The sequence below is a fragment of the Arachis hypogaea genome, chromosome 19 (assembly GCF_003086295.3).
Source record: "Arachis hypogaea cultivar Tifrunner chromosome 19, arahy.Tifrunner.gnm2.J5K5, whole genome shotgun sequence".
NCBI classification, from domain to species: Eukaryota; Viridiplantae; Streptophyta; class Magnoliopsida; order Fabales; family Fabaceae; genus Arachis; species Arachis hypogaea.
The window spans coordinates 155,812,347-155,830,630 of NC_092054.1; the positions used below are offsets into that span (position 1 = coordinate 155,812,347).

General features: G+C 37.1%; 4 protein-coding genes across 6 annotated transcripts; 2 read left to right on the plus strand and 2 right to left on the minus strand.

The window, feature by feature from the left end:
* Positions 1-832: 832 nt before the first annotated feature.
* On the minus strand, positions 833-3,797 carry LOC112776268 (LEAF RUST 10 DISEASE-RESISTANCE LOCUS RECEPTOR-LIKE PROTEIN KINASE-like 2.1). The gene is made up of 3 exons (XM_025820359.3): positions 2,836-3,797; positions 2,718-2,747; positions 833-2,079 (listed from the first exon to the last, which is right to left on the minus strand). Exons 1-3 carry the CDS (start codon positions 3,623-3,625, stop codon positions 968-970), a joined length of 1,932 nt encoding a protein of 643 aa, XP_025676144.1. The 5' UTR covers positions 3,626-3,797; the 3' UTR covers positions 833-967.
* A 552-nt stretch (positions 3,798-4,349) lies between these two features.
* On the plus strand, positions 4,350-7,731 carry LOC112776269 (LEAF RUST 10 DISEASE-RESISTANCE LOCUS RECEPTOR-LIKE PROTEIN KINASE-like 2.1). Of its 2 annotated transcripts, none has more exons than XM_025820360.3 (3): positions 4,350-5,542; positions 5,848-5,895; positions 6,492-7,731. In XM_025820360.3, the coding sequence occupies exons 1-3, from the start codon at positions 4,771-4,773 to the stop codon at positions 7,544-7,546; spliced, it is 1,875 nt and encodes a 624-aa protein (XP_025676145.1). In that variant the 5' UTR covers positions 4,350-4,770; the 3' UTR covers positions 7,547-7,731. The 2 variants fall into 2 exon arrangements, with proteins under 2 accessions (XP_025676145.1, XP_072083543.1); XM_072227442.1 differs by having other exon boundaries at positions 6,501-7,731.
* A 367-nt stretch (positions 7,732-8,098) lies between these two features.
* LOC112776272 (LEAF RUST 10 DISEASE-RESISTANCE LOCUS RECEPTOR-LIKE PROTEIN KINASE-like 2.1) lies at positions 8,099-10,966 on the plus strand. 2 transcript variants are annotated; one of them, XM_025820362.2, is made up of 3 exons: positions 8,099-9,328; positions 9,549-9,596; positions 9,743-10,966. In XM_025820362.2, the coding sequence occupies exons 1-3, from the start codon at positions 8,554-8,556 to the stop codon at positions 10,789-10,791; spliced, it is 1,872 nt and encodes a 623-aa protein (XP_025676147.1). In that variant the 5' UTR covers positions 8,099-8,553; the 3' UTR covers positions 10,792-10,966. The 2 variants fall into 2 exon arrangements, with proteins under 2 accessions (XP_025676147.1, XP_072083544.1); XM_072227443.1 differs by lacking the exon at positions 9,549-9,596.
* Positions 10,967-11,309: 343 nt separating this feature from the next.
* Positions 11,310-17,978, minus strand: LOC112776273 (LEAF RUST 10 DISEASE-RESISTANCE LOCUS RECEPTOR-LIKE PROTEIN KINASE-like 2.1). Its single transcript, XM_025820363.3, has 3 exons — positions 17,012-17,978; positions 12,625-12,678; positions 11,310-12,463 (listed from the first exon to the last, which is right to left on the minus strand). The coding sequence occupies exons 1-3, from the start codon at positions 17,715-17,717 to the stop codon at positions 11,415-11,417; spliced, it is 1,809 nt and encodes a 602-aa protein (XP_025676148.1). The 5' UTR covers positions 17,718-17,978; the 3' UTR covers positions 11,310-11,414.
* Between the last annotated feature and the right edge of the window lie 306 nt (positions 17,979-18,284).

The window sequence follows — 18,284 nt, forward strand, 5'->3', positions numbered from 1 at the left end:
AGGATACATGCTGGCCTCTATCTCTTCTTTCCTTCTCTGTTTTATTTCTGAGTATGAGACAAAACGAAAAAATCTCTTGCATATTTAGCTTTTGCAAAAACAGAGCTTGAAAAGTTAATTTTGAGCCAACTTGATTCAACTCCCTTCTCAAGTTCAAGCAGTTCCATCAATTGTTATTGTTATAAAAAAATTGATTTTATTTTTGCTTATTAAAAAATTTAAAAATAACCAATTCATTAATAGGTCCAATAATAATATGACACATAAACATCTTTACAAAAAGACGTTTTACGTATCTTTATGGAAGCATCCATTGAATTATTGACACTAATGTCACATTAGTTCCGATTTATTTGATCTCAAATCTGTAGTAATATCTAATTAGTTCCGATTTCTGTCGCTTAATAGTATGTGCTCATCACCATTTTAGAAAAAAAATAAATTAGAAACAATAATAGTGGATCCATTATTTTATTGATATTTTTTTAGCATAGCAGATGGATTATTAATTTATAAATAAACAACGAATTTTTTCTCAAAACATAGGAAGTGGACCAAAAGTAATATAGAAACTAAGAAAAGTGCGACACAGACGACAATAAAGAAGATATAGTTAGACCAGATATAGATTTAATAAGTTTTTCCTATCATTTCAATTCTTTAGCATGTTATTTTGTAATTCTTGTGGAGGGACCATATCTTAGGTAGCCACAAAATAAAAAAATTAAGTGCTTTTAACCACATCTGATGTATGTTTAGGTGTCTAAAATCAATTAAATTTTCATTTTAATAGATTCTTGCATTCTGCAACTAAGATATATCACCCGGATCATGATACAATTCTGCATATAAATTCTACATGAATTATTATCATTACAAACTAGGATAGCAGTTGATGTTGAAATGTTTACCAAAAACAATATCGATGTTGAAAATCAATGACTCTGTACCTAGTAACATACATGTTTCATAATGACTTACATTTTGAGAGTGATGAATTTGTTGAATCTAGTGGGAAAGATCTAGGAGGTGAAGATAGATAAGGTTTTGGTGGCATTTGTAGAGACTCAAAGGTTGATTCCATCATATCTACCACCTTGCTCATTGTTGGCCTATTTGATGGGTCAGTTTGTATGCACCATAAGCTCACTACTATCATCTTCTGTATCGTTTCTTTATCAATTTCATTCTTGATACATTGCAATTCAGGTTCTTGGTTCTGCTCAAGACGCCTGTAAATCCAATGAGGAAAATACATTTCACTTGAAGATTCATCTTTAATGTTCCTGTTTTTTCTTTCTCCAATCATTTCTAAAACCATCATTCCATAACTATATACATCGGATTTATGAGACACCTCACCAAAATTCCGTGAGAACACTTCAGGTGCAATATAACCTATAGTTCCTCTAGCAATCATTAATGACAGGATGCTTTCTTTTTCCATGCATATTTTTGCAAGTCCAAAATCAGAAATCTTTGGACAAAAATCTTCATCTAATAAGATATTGTGAGGTTTGATATCAAAATGTACAATTTTGCTGTTACACCCTTTGTGCAAATAGTCTAACCCTCGAGCAACACCAATTGCGATCTTATACATTGTTTTGCAAGTCAAGTTTGGATTGAACGCTTTTGAATCTCTGCCTTCATAAATAAATTTTTCAACTGATCCATTAGGCATATACTTATATATTAAAGCTCTTTTAGTCTCTTCCAAATAGAATCCCAATAATTCAACAATGTTAACATGAGAAGTCACACTTATGCTAGCAACTTCATTGATAAATTCTTCACCATTACCTTTTGATTCACTTAAAACCTTCACTGCCACAAGGGTTCCATCAGATAACTTCCCTTTGTATACGCTACCATAACCTCCTTGACCCAGTTTGTCTTTGAAGGAGTTGGTTGCCTTCTTTACCTCTAAATAACTGAACCTTTTAGCTGCAAGGTGTCCATGATTTTTCAGGAATGCCTCAATTATCTGGTGGGTTGGGTTTTCTTTGTTGTAAAAGTGCCTTCTGAAGTACCAAGCCAACACTATGAAAGCTCCTAATGCTCCAGTCACAGAAGCAACTATAGAAATAAACAGCAAGTAATTAGTATAGGAAACATTTCAAGTGCACCGGGAGTAACGGTGTTTCAATTATTTTAACCGTTGATATGAATTATAAAAAATATAGATAATATATATTAATTGAAATCAACGGTTAAAACAACTGGTGCATCGGTACTTCCCAGTGCACTTGAAATGTTTCCATTAGTATAAAGCAATGAAACATATATACAAGAATTCTAAATAACACATGATTTAAAATTTTATTTCGATATGTATCTATCCTTTATTATTGTTTATATAATATAATTTCTATATAATGTAAGACTACTTTCCTTTATATAGACTTACTATATATACTTGTCATTTCGGTGAATACAGAATACATTTCACAAGTTTCCTCTGTTTTTGTCGTTGGTGAATGCTACGGTGCCTAAAAAGTGGTGCCTATTTACTAAAAAAGGTTAAAAAATAATATTTAATTTAAAAGATATAATAATAAATAATTTTAAAAAATCAAAACTTACTACAAAAAGTAAATTAGGCAAAATTTAGGCACCATAGAATTGGCCTTTGTCGTTTACTCCTATAGCTAAACTTGTAACTCAAATGGAGGAATACTTAAAAGAAGGACGAATATAATGAATTTTTTGTTTACCTGCTATTGTAATCGTCTTCCTAGTTTTGCCTGCAAATAAATAACAAATGTAATTAGTTTGATTTGAACAGTGGTTGAATAATGTTGATATGGTGAAGCAAGGAAGTAATGGACGTACGAGGTGTGTGACAGTAAAACCTGCCGGAGTTGTCGATTTTGCAAAGGCCTCTATAAACAATGTTACAATGAGAACAATTGGGAGACAGGTTTATTTGGATTGGAATATCAGCGGTGAGGGAACTTAGCAGGGTGTTGGGATCTTGGAGGACCACAATTGGTCCACCCAGTGGAAGCTCAATCAACGAACACCCTTCGATCTCCTTGTATTTGGATACGTTACTCACTCCGTAGAACGTATCGTTTCTAATTCCACATACCGTAGAGTTTGGAAGAACATACGAAGGCCTTGGATCGATGCTATGGTTGCATTTAAGAAGGCTTGCTGAGTACATCACCTGAGAAGAAGCCAAAGGTGTGTCGATTCTGAATGTTTTGGCAGAGTCATACCCCAAAACCTCACAGCTTCTTGATGACAGGAGAGTATAGAGATTGTCGTCTCTGATGGTTATTGAAGATCGTGAAACCACTAAACCGTCGTCTCTGACGGTGATGTTTGACTGGGTAAGGCTTCCGTTGAGAATATTGAACCAACGGTTGTTGTTCTGAATGCTTTTAGTGGCGCCTGGATCATCTTCGCAGCCATCTATCACCAGGAGGCCGCACTCCGAGTGAGGTCTGCTGGTGAATGGGAAACGCAGATCGCCGAGATCTCCGCACGGAATTGAAGGTGGACATCCCCATACCCTGTTGCTGTTGCATGAAAGCAACAACAAGAAGAATACGAGCAAGAGAGACCTACTAAACACATGCAGCATTGATGAAACCATCTTCATTTCTCTCACCAACATCAACAGTAGTATACTAACTCTATACACTTTCTCCGGAATTGGTAAACGGAGACTTGGTTTCTACAGTATGTTATGTGTTAATATAATGGGGATATGTGGCACGATAGTTGAATGCAGCCGGCCATTGTTGACCTGGATTAGTCATAGAAAATGTTATCTGGAATTTTTAGATAATTATATATTTTATTTGGAGGTTTTATAAGCAAAAAATTAGTTGTAGGAAGAATTTCATTACTAATGACTCATGAGTGATGAGTCCATGCCCATGTAGATATTATACATTTGATGTTTATTTATGCCGTGTGGAATAATTTGTTGAGCAACGTAAAAAGTTTTTTATTATCGAAAAAATTATAAAAGTAAGCAAGTGAAAGAACATAAAATAAAAAAAAATTACATCCAATTCAAATTTTTAAGTGTTAAGTTAATGACTTATTTTATAAACTACATCTCACTTTTTTTTTATTTTCTTTGATGTAGAATTAACTTTATGAGCAATGCTAGGGGCCAGCAACTTTTGTGATTGGTAGCCATCAAATAGCCATCAATTATGATTGAGATTGGTGTGAGATTTCATCCAATGACTCACCTTTATCCGCTAGTTACATGCTGGCCAAAATTCAACAAAACTGCTCCCCCTAGACTTTTCCTAACTTTATTCCCTCTTCACACTTATAACATTTACATAAATAAACTACAATATAGATTAGGTTTGGTTGAATTATCATCTTCACTTTTATAGATTGATTTATGTACGAAAACTAGATCCCCTAAACAGGGGACACATGAAGGGAAATATCAATCTCTATCTGTTGACTTGCAACGACTTGGAAATTTCGTTATTTTGTTTGGCTGGATTACAATGTGCTAAAAACTAAGAATTATCCCATGATTTCATTGGTAATTTCGTATCATAGAGTTTGGAGGCATGAAGCATGTTCAATCTCCGTTACGACTATCTGTGGCACTTTAAACGTGAGCGGGGCCTCTGATGCGAGTATTCAACTACTCATCCAACAGCGTGCGTTCATAAAATGGAGAAATGCTTGGGAAGCATCAGATGCAATGAGCAGAAGTGGATCTGGATCACCTCCTATACATGAGCCTTGCTTGCATGTACTCACAATTACACAACTCTTTTAATCATGTACCGTTGTGTTATCATCAGCATCATCCTCTACTCTGTGTTGAGCAGAACCACTTTGTGCAGTTATGTGGATCCACAGTTTGAAGCATGTAAACCCCAAACATGCGGCAACCAATCCATAAGCTACCCTTTCTACATCCAATACAAGCAGGAACCTTTCTGTGGGTACCCTGGTTTTGGCATCTCTTGTGATAGTAATGGCTTCCCAGTTCTCAATCTCTCTAATACTCCTTACATCATCCATCAAATATTCTACCACAACCAATCACTCAGAGTCGCCAATGCTGCCTTTTCATCAACCAACACCACCACAGCTGATTATTGTCTTTCCCTTACACGGAACCTCACCCTTCCCTCAACCAAGATCTTCAGTCTTGTTCATCAGAATCATAATAAGGACATCTTACTGTTCTTCGGCTGTAACCTGTCATCCCTGCCCACAGAGTTGACAAATTACAGAATTGGGTGTTCTGAAGCCAACAACAAAACGGGTGGTTCGATTCTGGCATTGTATAAGGACGATGTCAAAACAGTAAGCTCGGTGTCTAAGAGTTGCGGGAGGGGCGGAGAGGTGGTGCACGCGGGGGTGGAAGAGAGTGAAGCAGGAGGGATACAAGAGGCGCTGAGGAGAGGGTTCATGCTGAATTGGAATGCGAGTGATTGTAAGCCGTGCAGTAGCAGCGGAGGAAGGTGTGGCTTCAATGTAACTATGTATTTTTTCCAGTGTTACTGCACTGATAGAATTCATGCTTCCAGATGTGTTATTCCAGGTTTGTCTCTCTCTTTATCTCTTCTCTTGATTTCTTTTGCTCACTATAATTGTTAGTAGTTATAGCCATACTCCATTTGATTAGAGACCCACATATAGGTTTCTCCCTCTCTTGTTACACGTGCAACGGAAGAGCTGGAGTATTGAAAAAATGGTAGTTATACGTTTAAATTGATTTGTGTACATGTATCATTCATCGTGGCTTCCACTTTTATCTTGAGATGCTGATTTTCTCTGAGTTTCTGCTTCTTGTCATTAGTTATTTGATGCTAAATATTGGCTTCCTCTTCAACTTCTCACTTGCAGATGGTAGAAGCAAGGCTTCCATGAAGATTGGACTTGCACTCGGACTAGGTAACGTATCAGATCGTTCATCATTTTTTAGAGTAAAGTATTGTTTTTATCCCAACGTTTGGGATAAATCCCAAATTATCCCTAACGTTTCAATCGTTCTATTTAAGTCACTAACGTTTCAAAATTGACTCAATGTTGTGCTGCGGCTAGGAATCCGTTAACAGAATTGAGGACGGGACAACATTGAGTCAGTTTTAAAACGTTAGGAACTTAAATAGGACTGAAACGTTAGAAATAACTTTGGAACTTACCTCAAACGTTGGAACTTAGCGTATCGTTCGTTTCATATAACAATATAATAATCGCCTGAGTCGTACCTTATCCATGTGTGAAACATAATGAGTTCTTTTATCTGCAATTTCTATGACCTCAAATTGCTATCGATCTTATTATATTTTCAACCAAGATGGTGGATCTCTCTCTCTCTCTCTCTCTCTCTCTCTCTCTCTCTCTCTCTCTCTCTCTCTCTCTGCTTTTTCTTGCACCTTAGAGATTATTGACCGTTACTGTGTTGCCTCAAACGTATTAACTTAAGATATCCAACATTTACTCTGTAATTTCTCAACATGGCATTCATTTCTTTCTCAATTCAATAGCCTTTGCAGCTGCTGCAGTTATTCTGCTGTTAGTAATGGTCACCTACTACACAAGATGGAAGAAGGAAAACTCAAAACACCACCTGGTTGATGCCTTTTTGGAGAGACATGGACACCTTCAAATCAAGAGGTACAGCTATTCCGAGATGAAGAAAGTGACCAATTCCTTCAAAAACAAACTAGGCCAAGGGGGGTTTGGCAGTGTATACAAAGGACAATTACAGGACGGACGACATGTAGCAGTGAAGATCCTAAGTGAACTGAAAGGTGATGGTGATGATTTCATCAATGAAGTTGCTAGTATGAGCAGAACCTCTCACGTTAACATTATTGCTCTTCTTGGATTCTGCTTTCAAGGTTCCAAACGAGCTTTGGTTTATGAATTTATGCCCAATGGGTCACTTGAGAAGTTAATCTATGAAGAAAATGCTGTGATAGGGGATCGCCAATTGGATTGCCAGACTTTATATGATATTGCAATTGGTGTTGCCCGAGGACTTGAATATTTGCACAAGGGCTGCAATACTAGAATCTTGCATTTTGACATTAAGCCTCATAACATTCTATTAGATGAAAATTTCCTACCCAAAATTTCAGACTTTGGACTTGCAAAAATTTGCACAAGAAAAGAAAGTATAGTATCAATATTTGGTGCTAGAGGAACTGTAGGTTATATTGCCCCGGAGGTATTTTCTAGAAACTTTGGTGTAGTATCACATAAGTCAGATGTTTATAGTTATGGAATGATGGTCTTAGAAATGGTTGGAAGAAGAAAGAATATCAAGGCTGAAGTTGATGCATCGAGTGAGATATATTTTCCTTATTGGATACACAATAGACTTGTATCAAATCAAGAGCTTGGTCTGCAAAATATAAGAAATGAATATGATAATGAGATGGTCAGAAAGATGACAATAGTGAGTTTATGGTGCATTCAAACCAAGCCTTCAACTCGACCATCAATTAGTAAGGTGGTGGAAATGTTGGAAGGAAGAACTGAGTTGTTGCAATTGCCTCCTAAACCATATTGGTTTTCTCCTTCAAACTCTCCCTGAACTTTGAACCACTGTAGTTTATATCTTGTTAGTCAAGACATTGTATCAGAATTTGGTGGTAGCCAATAAAGAAGGCATATTGCCATTCTTATTACCTTTATGAAGACACTCCCCTCACTTTTTGTAATTCATTCCTTTTTGTTATGAATTCAATTTAAGAGAATAATACCACCTCTCTTTCTGGACTCTGGAGTTTGAAGACTTAAAAGAAAGCCTTAACAGATATATGAAACTTTTATTGGATATTATACATCTTATACAGTAAATCAGATACAAGGTGCTAGCTAGGCATATTACTGATATCAAATCAAAGACTCGATGAGCAGTTAAAGTAAATTCTACAAACTTTCAGTATGCGTGACAAAATTATTCCAAAGCATTAGCAAACAAATTAATCAACTATCATTCAAGATCTTAAAATCTCGAGTTTCCATAGCATTGTTGACTTAGTCATAGAAAATGTTATCTGTACTTTTTAGATAATTATTTATTTTGTTTGGAGGTTTGGATACTTAATTATTTATAAGTAAAAAATTAGTTGTAGGAAGAATTTCATTACTAATGACTCATGAGTGATGAGTCCATGCCCATGTAGATATTATACGTTTGATGTTTACTCATGCTGTGTGGAATAATTAAGCTACAACATAGATTAGGCTTGGTTGAATTATCATCTTCACTTTGATTGATTGATTTATGGACGAAAATTAGAGCCCTCAAACATGGGGACACATGAATCTCTATCTGTTGACTTGCAACGACTTGGAAATTTCTTCATTTTGTTTGGAGGCATGAATCATGTTCCAATCTCCGTTACGAATATCTATGGCACTTTAAACGTGAGCGGGCCCTCCGATGTGAGTATTCAACTACTCATCCAACAGCGCGTGTTCATAAAATGGAGAAATGCTTGGGAAGCATCAGATGCTATGAGCAGAAGTGGATGAGGATCAGCTCCTTTACATGAGCCTTGCTTGCATGTCCTCACAATTACACAACTCTTAATCATGTACCGTTGTGTTATCGTTAGCATCATCCTCTACTCTGTGTTGAGCAGAACCACTTTGAGCAGTTATGTGGATCCACACTACCTGGCATGTGAACCCCAAACATGCGGCAACCAATCCATAAGATACCCCTTCTACATCCAAGGCAAACAGCAACCTTTCTGTGGCTACCCTGGTTTTGCCATCTCTTGTGATAGTAATGGCTTTCTGATTCTCAGTCTCTCTAATACTCCTTACATCATCCATCAAATATTCTACCACAACCAATCACTCAGAGTTTCCAATGCTGCCTTTTCATCAGCCAACAACACTAACACGCCAGATTCTTGTATTTCTGCTGCACACAACCTCACCCTTCCTCCAACCAGTACCTTCAATCTTGTTCATCAGAATAATCATAAGGACATCGTGTTGTTCTTCGGCTGTAACCTGTCATCCATGCCCCTAGAGTTGTTAGATTACAGAATTGGGTGTTCTGAAGCGACCAACAAAACGGATGGTTCGGTTCTGGCATTGTATAAGGACGATGTAAAAACAGTAAGCTTGGTGTCCAAGAGTTGCGGGACTGGCGGAGAGGTGGTGGACGCGGTCGTGGAAGAGAGTGAAGGAGTTGGGATAGAAGAGAAGCTGAGGAGAGGGTTCATGCTGAATTGGACAGCGAGTGATTGCAAGTTGTGCAATAGCACAGGAGGAAGGTGTGGCTTCAATTCAACTATATTCACTTTCCAGTGTTACTGCACTGATCGAATTCATGCTTCCAAATGTGTTATTTCAGGTTTCTCTCTCTCTCTCTCTCTTCTTACACGTGCATCGAAAGAGCTGGAGTATTGAAAAATGATATTTATACATTAAATGGATCTATGTACATGTATCACTGTCATTCATTATGGCTTCCATATCTAGTGATCACTGATTTTCTCTGAGTTTCTGCTTGTCATTAGTTAGTACTTATCTGAAGCTAAATAGTGGCTTCCTTTACAACTTCTGAGTTGCAGATGGTAGAAGCAAGGCTTCCATGATGATGGGACTTGCACTCGGACTAGGTAAAGGGATAGATCGTTCATCATTTTTCGGTGCCTTTCATATAACAATATAATAATCCTCTGTTATAACTTAAAGATATCTAACATTAACAATATTATTTCTCAACACTGCATTCATTACTTTCTCAATTCAATGACCTCTGCAGCTGCTGCGGTTACTCTGCTGTTAGTAATGGTCACCCTCTACTACACAAGATGGAAGAAGCAAAACTCAAAACACCTTCTGGTTGATGCCTTTTTGGAGAGGCATGGACACCTTCAAATCAAGAGGTACAGCTATTCCGACATGAAGAAAGTGACCAACTCCTTCAAAAACAAACTAGGTGAAGGGGGATTTGGCAGTGTATACAAAGGACAATTAAAGGATGGACGACATGTTGCAGTGAAGATCCTAAGTGAATTGAAAGGTGATGGTGAAGATTTCATCAATGAAGTTGTGAGCATGAGCAGAACTTCTCATGTTAACATTGTTGCTCTTCTTGGCTTCTGCTTTCAAGGTTCTAAACAAGGACTAGTTTATGAATTTATGCCTAATGGGTCCCTTGAGAAGCTACTCTCTGATGAAAATGACGTGATAGGGGATCGCCAATTAGATTATCAAACTTTATATGATATTGCAATTGGTGTTGCTAAAGGACTAGAGTATCTGCATAAGGGCTGCAATACTAGAATTCTGCATTTTGATATAAAGCCTCATAACATTCTCTTGGATGAGAATTTTTGTCCCAAAATTTCAGACTTTGGACTTGCGAAAGTTTGTACAAGAAAAGAAAGCATGGTATCGATATCTGGTACAAGAGGAACTGCAGGTTATATTGCCCCAGAGGTATTTTCTAGGAATTTCGGTGTAATATCACATAAGTCGGATGTTTATAGTTATGGAATGATGGTTTTAGAGATGGTTGGGAGAAGAAGGAATATCAAGACTGAAGTAGATGCTTCAAGTGAAACGTATTTTCCTTATTGGATATACAATAGACTTGTGTCAAATCAAGAGCTTGGTCTGCAGAGTATAAGCAATGAATTTGATAACGAGAAGGTAAGAAAGCTGACAATAGTGAGCTTATGGTGCATTCAAACTAACCCTTCAAATCGGCCATCAATAAGTAAGGTGGTGGAAATGCTAGAAGGAAGAGTTGAATTGTTACAATTGCCACCTAAACCATTTTGGTTTTCTCCCTCGGCCTCTCCCTAAATTATTTGAAACATTGTAATTAATATGTTGTGGAAATGTAATTAGTCGTCTTTTCTTCTTATATAATAGTAGCCTCAGGACAAATTTACTAAAACATCTTATGGATAAAGGGAAAAATCTTTGTATTAGCTTTGTTTATGTTTGAAGTGGTTTATACTAATTTTTTTTTCTGAGATTTTCTATTTCTTTTTCCAAAAGTAATTTCCTATCAAACATAGACTAAATTTTTACATTTTGGTCTAAAAAGCTAACAACTTGAGAAATCTGTCATACAAGCAACTGCTGATAAGTGACTAATATGGACCAGAAAACTGTTTCAGTTGCTATTATATATGGATGGTGGCAAGAGTTTAACATTGAAGCTTTGTTTTCATGCTTTCCTCGAGAGTATGGAGAAATCTGTTACTCTATAGGCTCTTCCAACTTATTTTCCAAGTAAAAGTGCATAAATTGGTTTTTCGATTCAACTTTTATTGTGAACGCAACACGCAAGTACCTCTGACCACACACAAGAAAACTAAGGTAAGGAACAAATACCATATCAAAGTCTTTGAATTAAAACTCTAACAATCACTGCAGAGTATAAGAAGACAAAGAAATTACAGATAACAATGGTTCAAAGTTCAGGGAGAGTTTGAAGGAGAAAACCAATATGGTTTAGGAGGCAATTGCAACAACTCAGCACTTCCTTCCAACATTTCCACCACCTTACTGATTGATGGTCGAGTTGAAGGATTGGTTTGAATGCACCATAAACTCACTATTGTCATCTTTCTGACCATCTCATTATCACATTCATTTCTTATGTTTTGCAGATCAAGCTCCTGATTTGACACAAGGCGATTGTATATCCAATGAGGGAAATATATCTCACTAGATACATCAACTTCAGCCTTGATGTTCTTTCTTCTTCCAACCATTTCTAAGACCATCATTCCATAACTGTAAACATCTGACTTATGTGATACTGCACCAAAGTTTCTAGAAAATACCTCCGGGGCAATATAGCCTGCAGTTCCTCTAGCACCAAATATCGATACTATACTTTCTTTTCTTGTGCAAACTTTTGCAAGTCCGAAGTCAGAAATTTTGGGACAGAATTTTTCATCTAACAAAATGTTATGAGGCTTTATGTCAAAATGCAGGATTTTTGTATTGCAGCCCTTGTGCAAATACTCAAGTCCTCGGGCAACACCAATTGCAATATCATATAAAGTTTGACAATCCAATTGGCGATCCCCTATCACAGCATTTTCATTATAAATTAACTTCTCTAGAGACCCATTAGGCATCAATTCGTAAACTAAAGCTCGCTTAGATCCTTCAAAGCAGAAGCCAAGAAGAGCAACGATGTTAACATGAGAAGTTCTGCTCATACTTGCAACTTCATTAATGAACTCCTGACCATCACCTTTAAATTCACTTAGGATCTTCACTGCAACATGGCGTCCGTCCTGTAATTGTCCTTTGTATACACTGCCAAACCCCCCTTGGCCTAGTTTGTTTTTGAAGGAATTGGTCACTTTCTTCATCTCAGAATAACTATACCTCTTGATTTGAAGGTGGTCATGTCTCTCAAAAAAAGCATCAACCAGTGGAAGGGTTGGATTTTGCTTCTTCCATCTTTTGTAGTAGAGCGTCATTATTACTAGAACTAGAGTAGCTGTCATCGCTGTAGAGGTTTTAGAATGTTGAGAAAGTAGTGCCATGCATATAATTAGAAGGCTGAGAAGTTAAAGCAATGCAAAAAAATACAGTATTTGGAGTAAAGGAAATAGTAAAGAGCCTGAACATGGCTTTGAGTTCAAAATGTATCGAAAACTAATACATTACCCAGTGCTAGTGCGAGTCCCATTTTTTTGACAAGCCTGTTTGTACCACTACTACCTGCAGATCAGAAGTAAAAAATGAAGCAATTATTTTAATTTTAGCAATCAATACTAAATAAAGGTAAATCATCAAATTGATTGAAACAAAATCTGTTGTAGATATTGAACATTAGGTTTGGAATAAAACTAAAAGTACAAGTATGATGAAGCCAAAGCAAATATCTAAGATTGGATTTGAGTATCTAATATACCTGTGGCACAATAGAATTTGCCTTGGGTGTCAAGTTGACATTGACCTCTTTGGTGCTTAACACACTTGGCCCAATCATCAGATAATAATACTTCCAATTGCATCTCATCAGACACAAAAGGAAATGGATAACTAGTATCTGACTCGTCTTTTAATGGTAATTGAATATTGGAACATTCTGTTAAATTGGTTGTGATGAGTTTGAAAAACTCCAAATTAATTTGATGATGATCAAATATTATTAAAATAATTAATTACAAAATTATTAATTTGATCTTTAATTCACATTTATTAATTAATAATTTTGTTATACAGATTGTGCTTTGGGCCGAAAAATAACAAGCCCAATGAAAAGTTAAAATTCAGCCTTATGCAAAAATGTTTAAAACATTGGCTGAATCATTGTTATGTATTGTTGGGCCAAAAAATCTTTAAACAAGCACAATTGTTTCTTTGGTGTAAGACCAAATTGAAAAAGAAGAATAGCAAAGGCTGCATGCTTTCACGGTTACCACACCTTCATTTGATGGAATTTAAAATTTGATTAAATGAAGTTAATGCAAACACTGGTAACATAAGAGAGAAAATTTGAAATTGATTTGATTGCTATTATTACTTCAGAAGTTACTATGAAAGAGGGAAGTGGGTTTTAATTGAGTGTAATTGATTTTATTTCCTTCTTTATTTTCTTTAAAAGCATTCTCTCTCTTCTCTCTCTTCTCTCATCAGTTTCGGTCATGTCACAAAAAAGAAGAAGTTGCAAGCTATCAGAGTTGAGGCACTGTAGCAGTAAAGCTAGAAGCAAGAAAAAGACTAAGGTGATGATGTCCTTAGCAAAAAGAAAATCTACAGTATGGTGTGACTGAGATCTTTGCCACAAAAGGTAAAATGTAGTGAAGAGGTCTCAAACTCTCCATACCCAAAAATGGAAGAGATCCAACTCGGTCAGAGAAAGAAGATCCCTTGGAAGCATGACTCGTCTCTACTTTTGATCAACCACCACAGGAGGTAGCTACTGTAGCTACGTGGAGGAAGAAGCAGAAGATAAGAGCAGGAGGAGCTGTCAAGCATCAAGGACTCATCAAGGGTCAGAAATCCTTCTTAGGGAGCAAGTCAAGATGGAAGGCCCGGATTGATGAAGATTGGTGAGAAGGGATGACATAGAGGTAATTGCATGTTGGTTTTAGCGTTCATTTTCCTCTCCTCTCTCTCTCTAGCTGAACCGATTTTGGTTGAAGAAGAAGAAGATTAGCTCGGTTGGACCGGTCTCAACCTTGGAGGCTTCCCCTTCTATAATAAAGGTGGACAGCCAAGGCTTGAGGCAAGGAGAAAAGAGCGTAAAGTACAGAGTTCTCATAACTACCCAAGCTAACAGAAGTTCTTCTCCTTCAATATTTTTCATGTTGTATTTTTCTGTTTAGTTTTGTCTGTCTTGAGTCTCATGGAAAAAGACAAATAGTGAGATTTGTATGAAAAAGCCATAGAGTGGAAAAAGGTAGAGAATACAAAATTAAAAAAAAAAGTCATAGATGTCCTTAGAGGTCCTTTGTACATCTGTGTTGTGTATCATGATTCTGTGGAAATCTCCTTACAAGTTGGGTTACCACTTAGCAGTTGAAACCTTAGTAGGTGACCAAGTCAAGTTCAGGATTGGGGATAGATTCTGGACTTGTCCCAGATAGAAAGAGTAGTTCCTAGGGAGAATTGGTGTTTGTAATATGTTTGATTATAGTGAAATTCCATCACTGTAATGGAGACTGAATGTAGGCTGCACTGCACTTAACAGCTGAATCAACATACTTCTGGGTGTGATTTTCTCTCTCTACTCTACTCAAATTCTGATTCTGTTCGAAGGAGAAAAAAATGAAAAATATCTTTTCATTGGTTACGAGACAAAAAGAAAAAGTCTCTTGACCAGTGACGAGACAAAAAACAGAAATATCTCCTTAAGTGTTTTAAAAGAACAGCAAGATTCACTCAGCAAAAAATGGCTAAGATTCAACCTCCATTCTTTTAACCATTGATTACATCAGGTTGGCCACTGGAACCCCTTAGGAATTTCCTCAGTTGGAGGGCCATAGTAGATATTGTACTCTGGACACACTCTATAGTTATGAAACGCCGGGGAAGGTTGAGAGTGAGGAACTTGTGGCATCTAAAGATGGCAATATTATATCTGATGTAGAAAGAGCCTAAAGAAGAGGTGGGACTCTGAGGACGAATGATGTTGGTTGCTATGTTTTGCAACTGCTAGATCTAAAATTGTCATTTAGATTACTATCTTTGATAGTAATGGTATGAGGTCCCACGTCTAAAACAATAAACCTTGGAGTTGTTGTGTTGGTTGGTTGGTTGCGGTTGGATGGTTTTGGGGGCATCTGGATTTTGATCATGGCAGCCATGGATTGGCAATACGCCGAAGTGTGGGAGTTGTGGGTTTGTGAAAGGAAGAAGAAGAAGAAGCGGAAACAAAATCAGTGATCTCAATATAGGCATCTTGGATGATGAGAATCTATCTCTCTATCTAACTTTCTATATAAAAGTTGATACCAATTTTTTTAAGCTAGTCTAAACTCTAAAGCAGCAGATGATTAAGCAGTAATGTACCTTTGTCACAGTAAAATTCGTTGTTGGTGTCAAGTTGACATTGACCTCGTCTGTGATTGAAGCAATCATCACAATCAGGAGATAATACCACTTCGAGGGCAATCTCAGAAGATACAAAGGATAGAACATCCGTGCTATTAAAGGCATCTTTTGTTGCAAAATGAAGAAGTGAGCAGTGTGAGAAAATGCCACCAGCATCATGTATAGTAGGAGACGTATTGATTTTATCATAATAGATGTCGTAGTCACGGCATGTGAGGTTACCATAATCTAAAGGGAGCTTTATTCTAAGGTTGTGATTGCATCGAAATAGGGTCACATTGTATTCGATATAAATAGAGAGCAAAGGAGAAGGTGGAGGAAGAGTATAAGTAGTGTTTAAAGCGTGACATTTGTTCTGTTCCAAACTGGCGTGAAAATCTGCATCATAAAGGGTGATGATAGTATTTGAGTCAAGGGAGCCTGTAAGCTCTAAGGTTGTTGCATTCTTGTCCAGTTGAATCATTTTGCGGGAATAGTACGTGCCTTGACAGCCATGAATGAGCAGCAAGCCGCAGTGAGGGAGTTCAGCCTTGGTGAAAGGGTACTGGAATCTGCCGCGGCTTCCACAATCAAAAGAGCGTGGACAGTTATGTTGCTTCTCATTTTCGCAATGCCCAGTCAATAACAAGATGAGGAAGAAGAAGAACAATAATAAATAAGGTAGAGCCATATATCCCAAACAGCGAGTGGTAATGCTTAATGAATGGACTCTGATATATGTATATAAATGCAGCTACCAAGTGTTTATGCCACCCTCACATAAACAGCGAGTTTCATACGCAGCTTGACTTGGAAAATGAGCAATGGAAGACTTGATCATGAAAAGGAGAGTTTAGCGGTAGACGTTAACCAGGACAATACTTACATACATAGTAATAATTATATTTTATTATTTAAATATGTTTAAAAAGTGAGACCTACAACACATTCAATTTATTTAAATCTACAGTGTCAGTCTTTTACTTTGAGTCTTTGATTGGGGTGAATGAGTAATCACCAGTTCAGAAAGTTGTTATTTAACTTGAAGCTGTGGGATTTTGGAGTGAATTGGCGATCTATTTGCTTGTGTGGAGTTTCGTCAATACGTGAAATTGTGGTGGAAAAGATTTATCAAAGTTAGCTTAGAATCACGGTGCTTTCCTGAGTCTTAAGGTTGAAAATAATGGAAAGAGAATAAAACTAGCTTAGAATTATGCGTGATATTAAGTAATTTCAAGCCCTTGGCGCTTAACTAACATCTGCACATTACTGTAACCAGTCCACTAAGCCAGAAAACACGCTCAAATATTTCATATTTTTTTGTGGATACTTTCACTCTTTATATCATAATATTAGAAAACACTGTTAACTTTTTTCTTTCTTTAATTAAAGTTGTTCTCATCCTAGTAACAAGAGTAGCAGGAAATCATGTAACATACATTAATAACGACTGACCCGGTATAAACTATGAACTAGGCAAGTCGTAGTAAATTATGTTGAAAACTAAGTGTACCTTTGTGGCAGTAGAAGTGGTTATTGTTGTCGACTCCACAAAGGCCTCCTCTGTGATTGAAGCAGTCATCACAGTCATGAGATAACACTATTTCAAGAGTCATCTCAGCAGAAACGAAGGACAGAACGTCTTTGGTATTGGTGGAGTCTTTTGAAGCAAACTGGACAACTGAGCAGCCGGAAAAAACTCCCGCGGCCTCTTGATCAGGGTGGGTGTTGTTTCTATCATAATAGATTTCATAGCCGTAGGGGACGCGGCATCCTAGATTAACATAATTGGAAGGGGGCTTGGTACTAAGGTTGTGATTGCATTTGAAGAGAGTTACATTGTACTTGATATACATAGACAAAGATGGAGAAGGTGGAGGAAGGGTGTAATTATTGTGCAAAGTGTCGCATTCATTGTGATCCAAACTTGTGTGGAAACCATCATCATAGATTGTAATGATCTTATTGGTCTCAACTACAGCAGTAAGGTTCACGCTTTTGCTATTGTTGCCAAGTTGGATCAATTTTGGTGAAGTAGCATTGAGGAGGCAGCCTTGAATTGGTAACAACCCACACTCAGGATGCTCTGCCATGGTGAATGGGTACTGGAAAGTCCCAAAATTTCCACAAGTAAAGGAGCTTGGACAGTTTTCATGGTTCCCATTGGCTTGACGAATTGAGTGAGCAAACAAGATGAGGAAGAAATGAAGGGGAGCCATCCCACAGCGTTATGAAGTATGAGTGATTCAAAACTTATTAAAGAAGCGAGGCGGAGTTGTGCCCATCATATATGAACCACCGAATACGGAGATTGACTAAGCTAACGACAATGGTAGAAGACTTGCATTGGTGAAAGCGGCATCGAATGGATAACAGAGGTGGATTTAACCATACAAGAAACTCGCGTCCTCTGTCGGTAGTCAAAGTGCATGTTGAAGAATGTTGTAACAATAATACTAGGGAATCAAGATGGTTCCAACAAAAAACCACCCAAATGTCTTTGGTTGTGTCAAAAACTTCTACGTGGACGGTGTTTATGCTAGGCACTAGGATGTTTTTTTTTTCTTTATAAATTGGATGGTTCTGAATCTGTTTTCTGATTTATCATGTTTTAGGCATTTAGAGAGAAAAGGAGGGTGAAGAGACGGAAGCTAATTGAATCAGTTTCCGTGATTCACGTTGCAATGATACTGAATGTATCTTCTCCTAATTTGAATGTGCTGAAACATTTAATAACTAATATTTTAAATCATAAATAAATAAAACTAATTACTATATTTATAAGA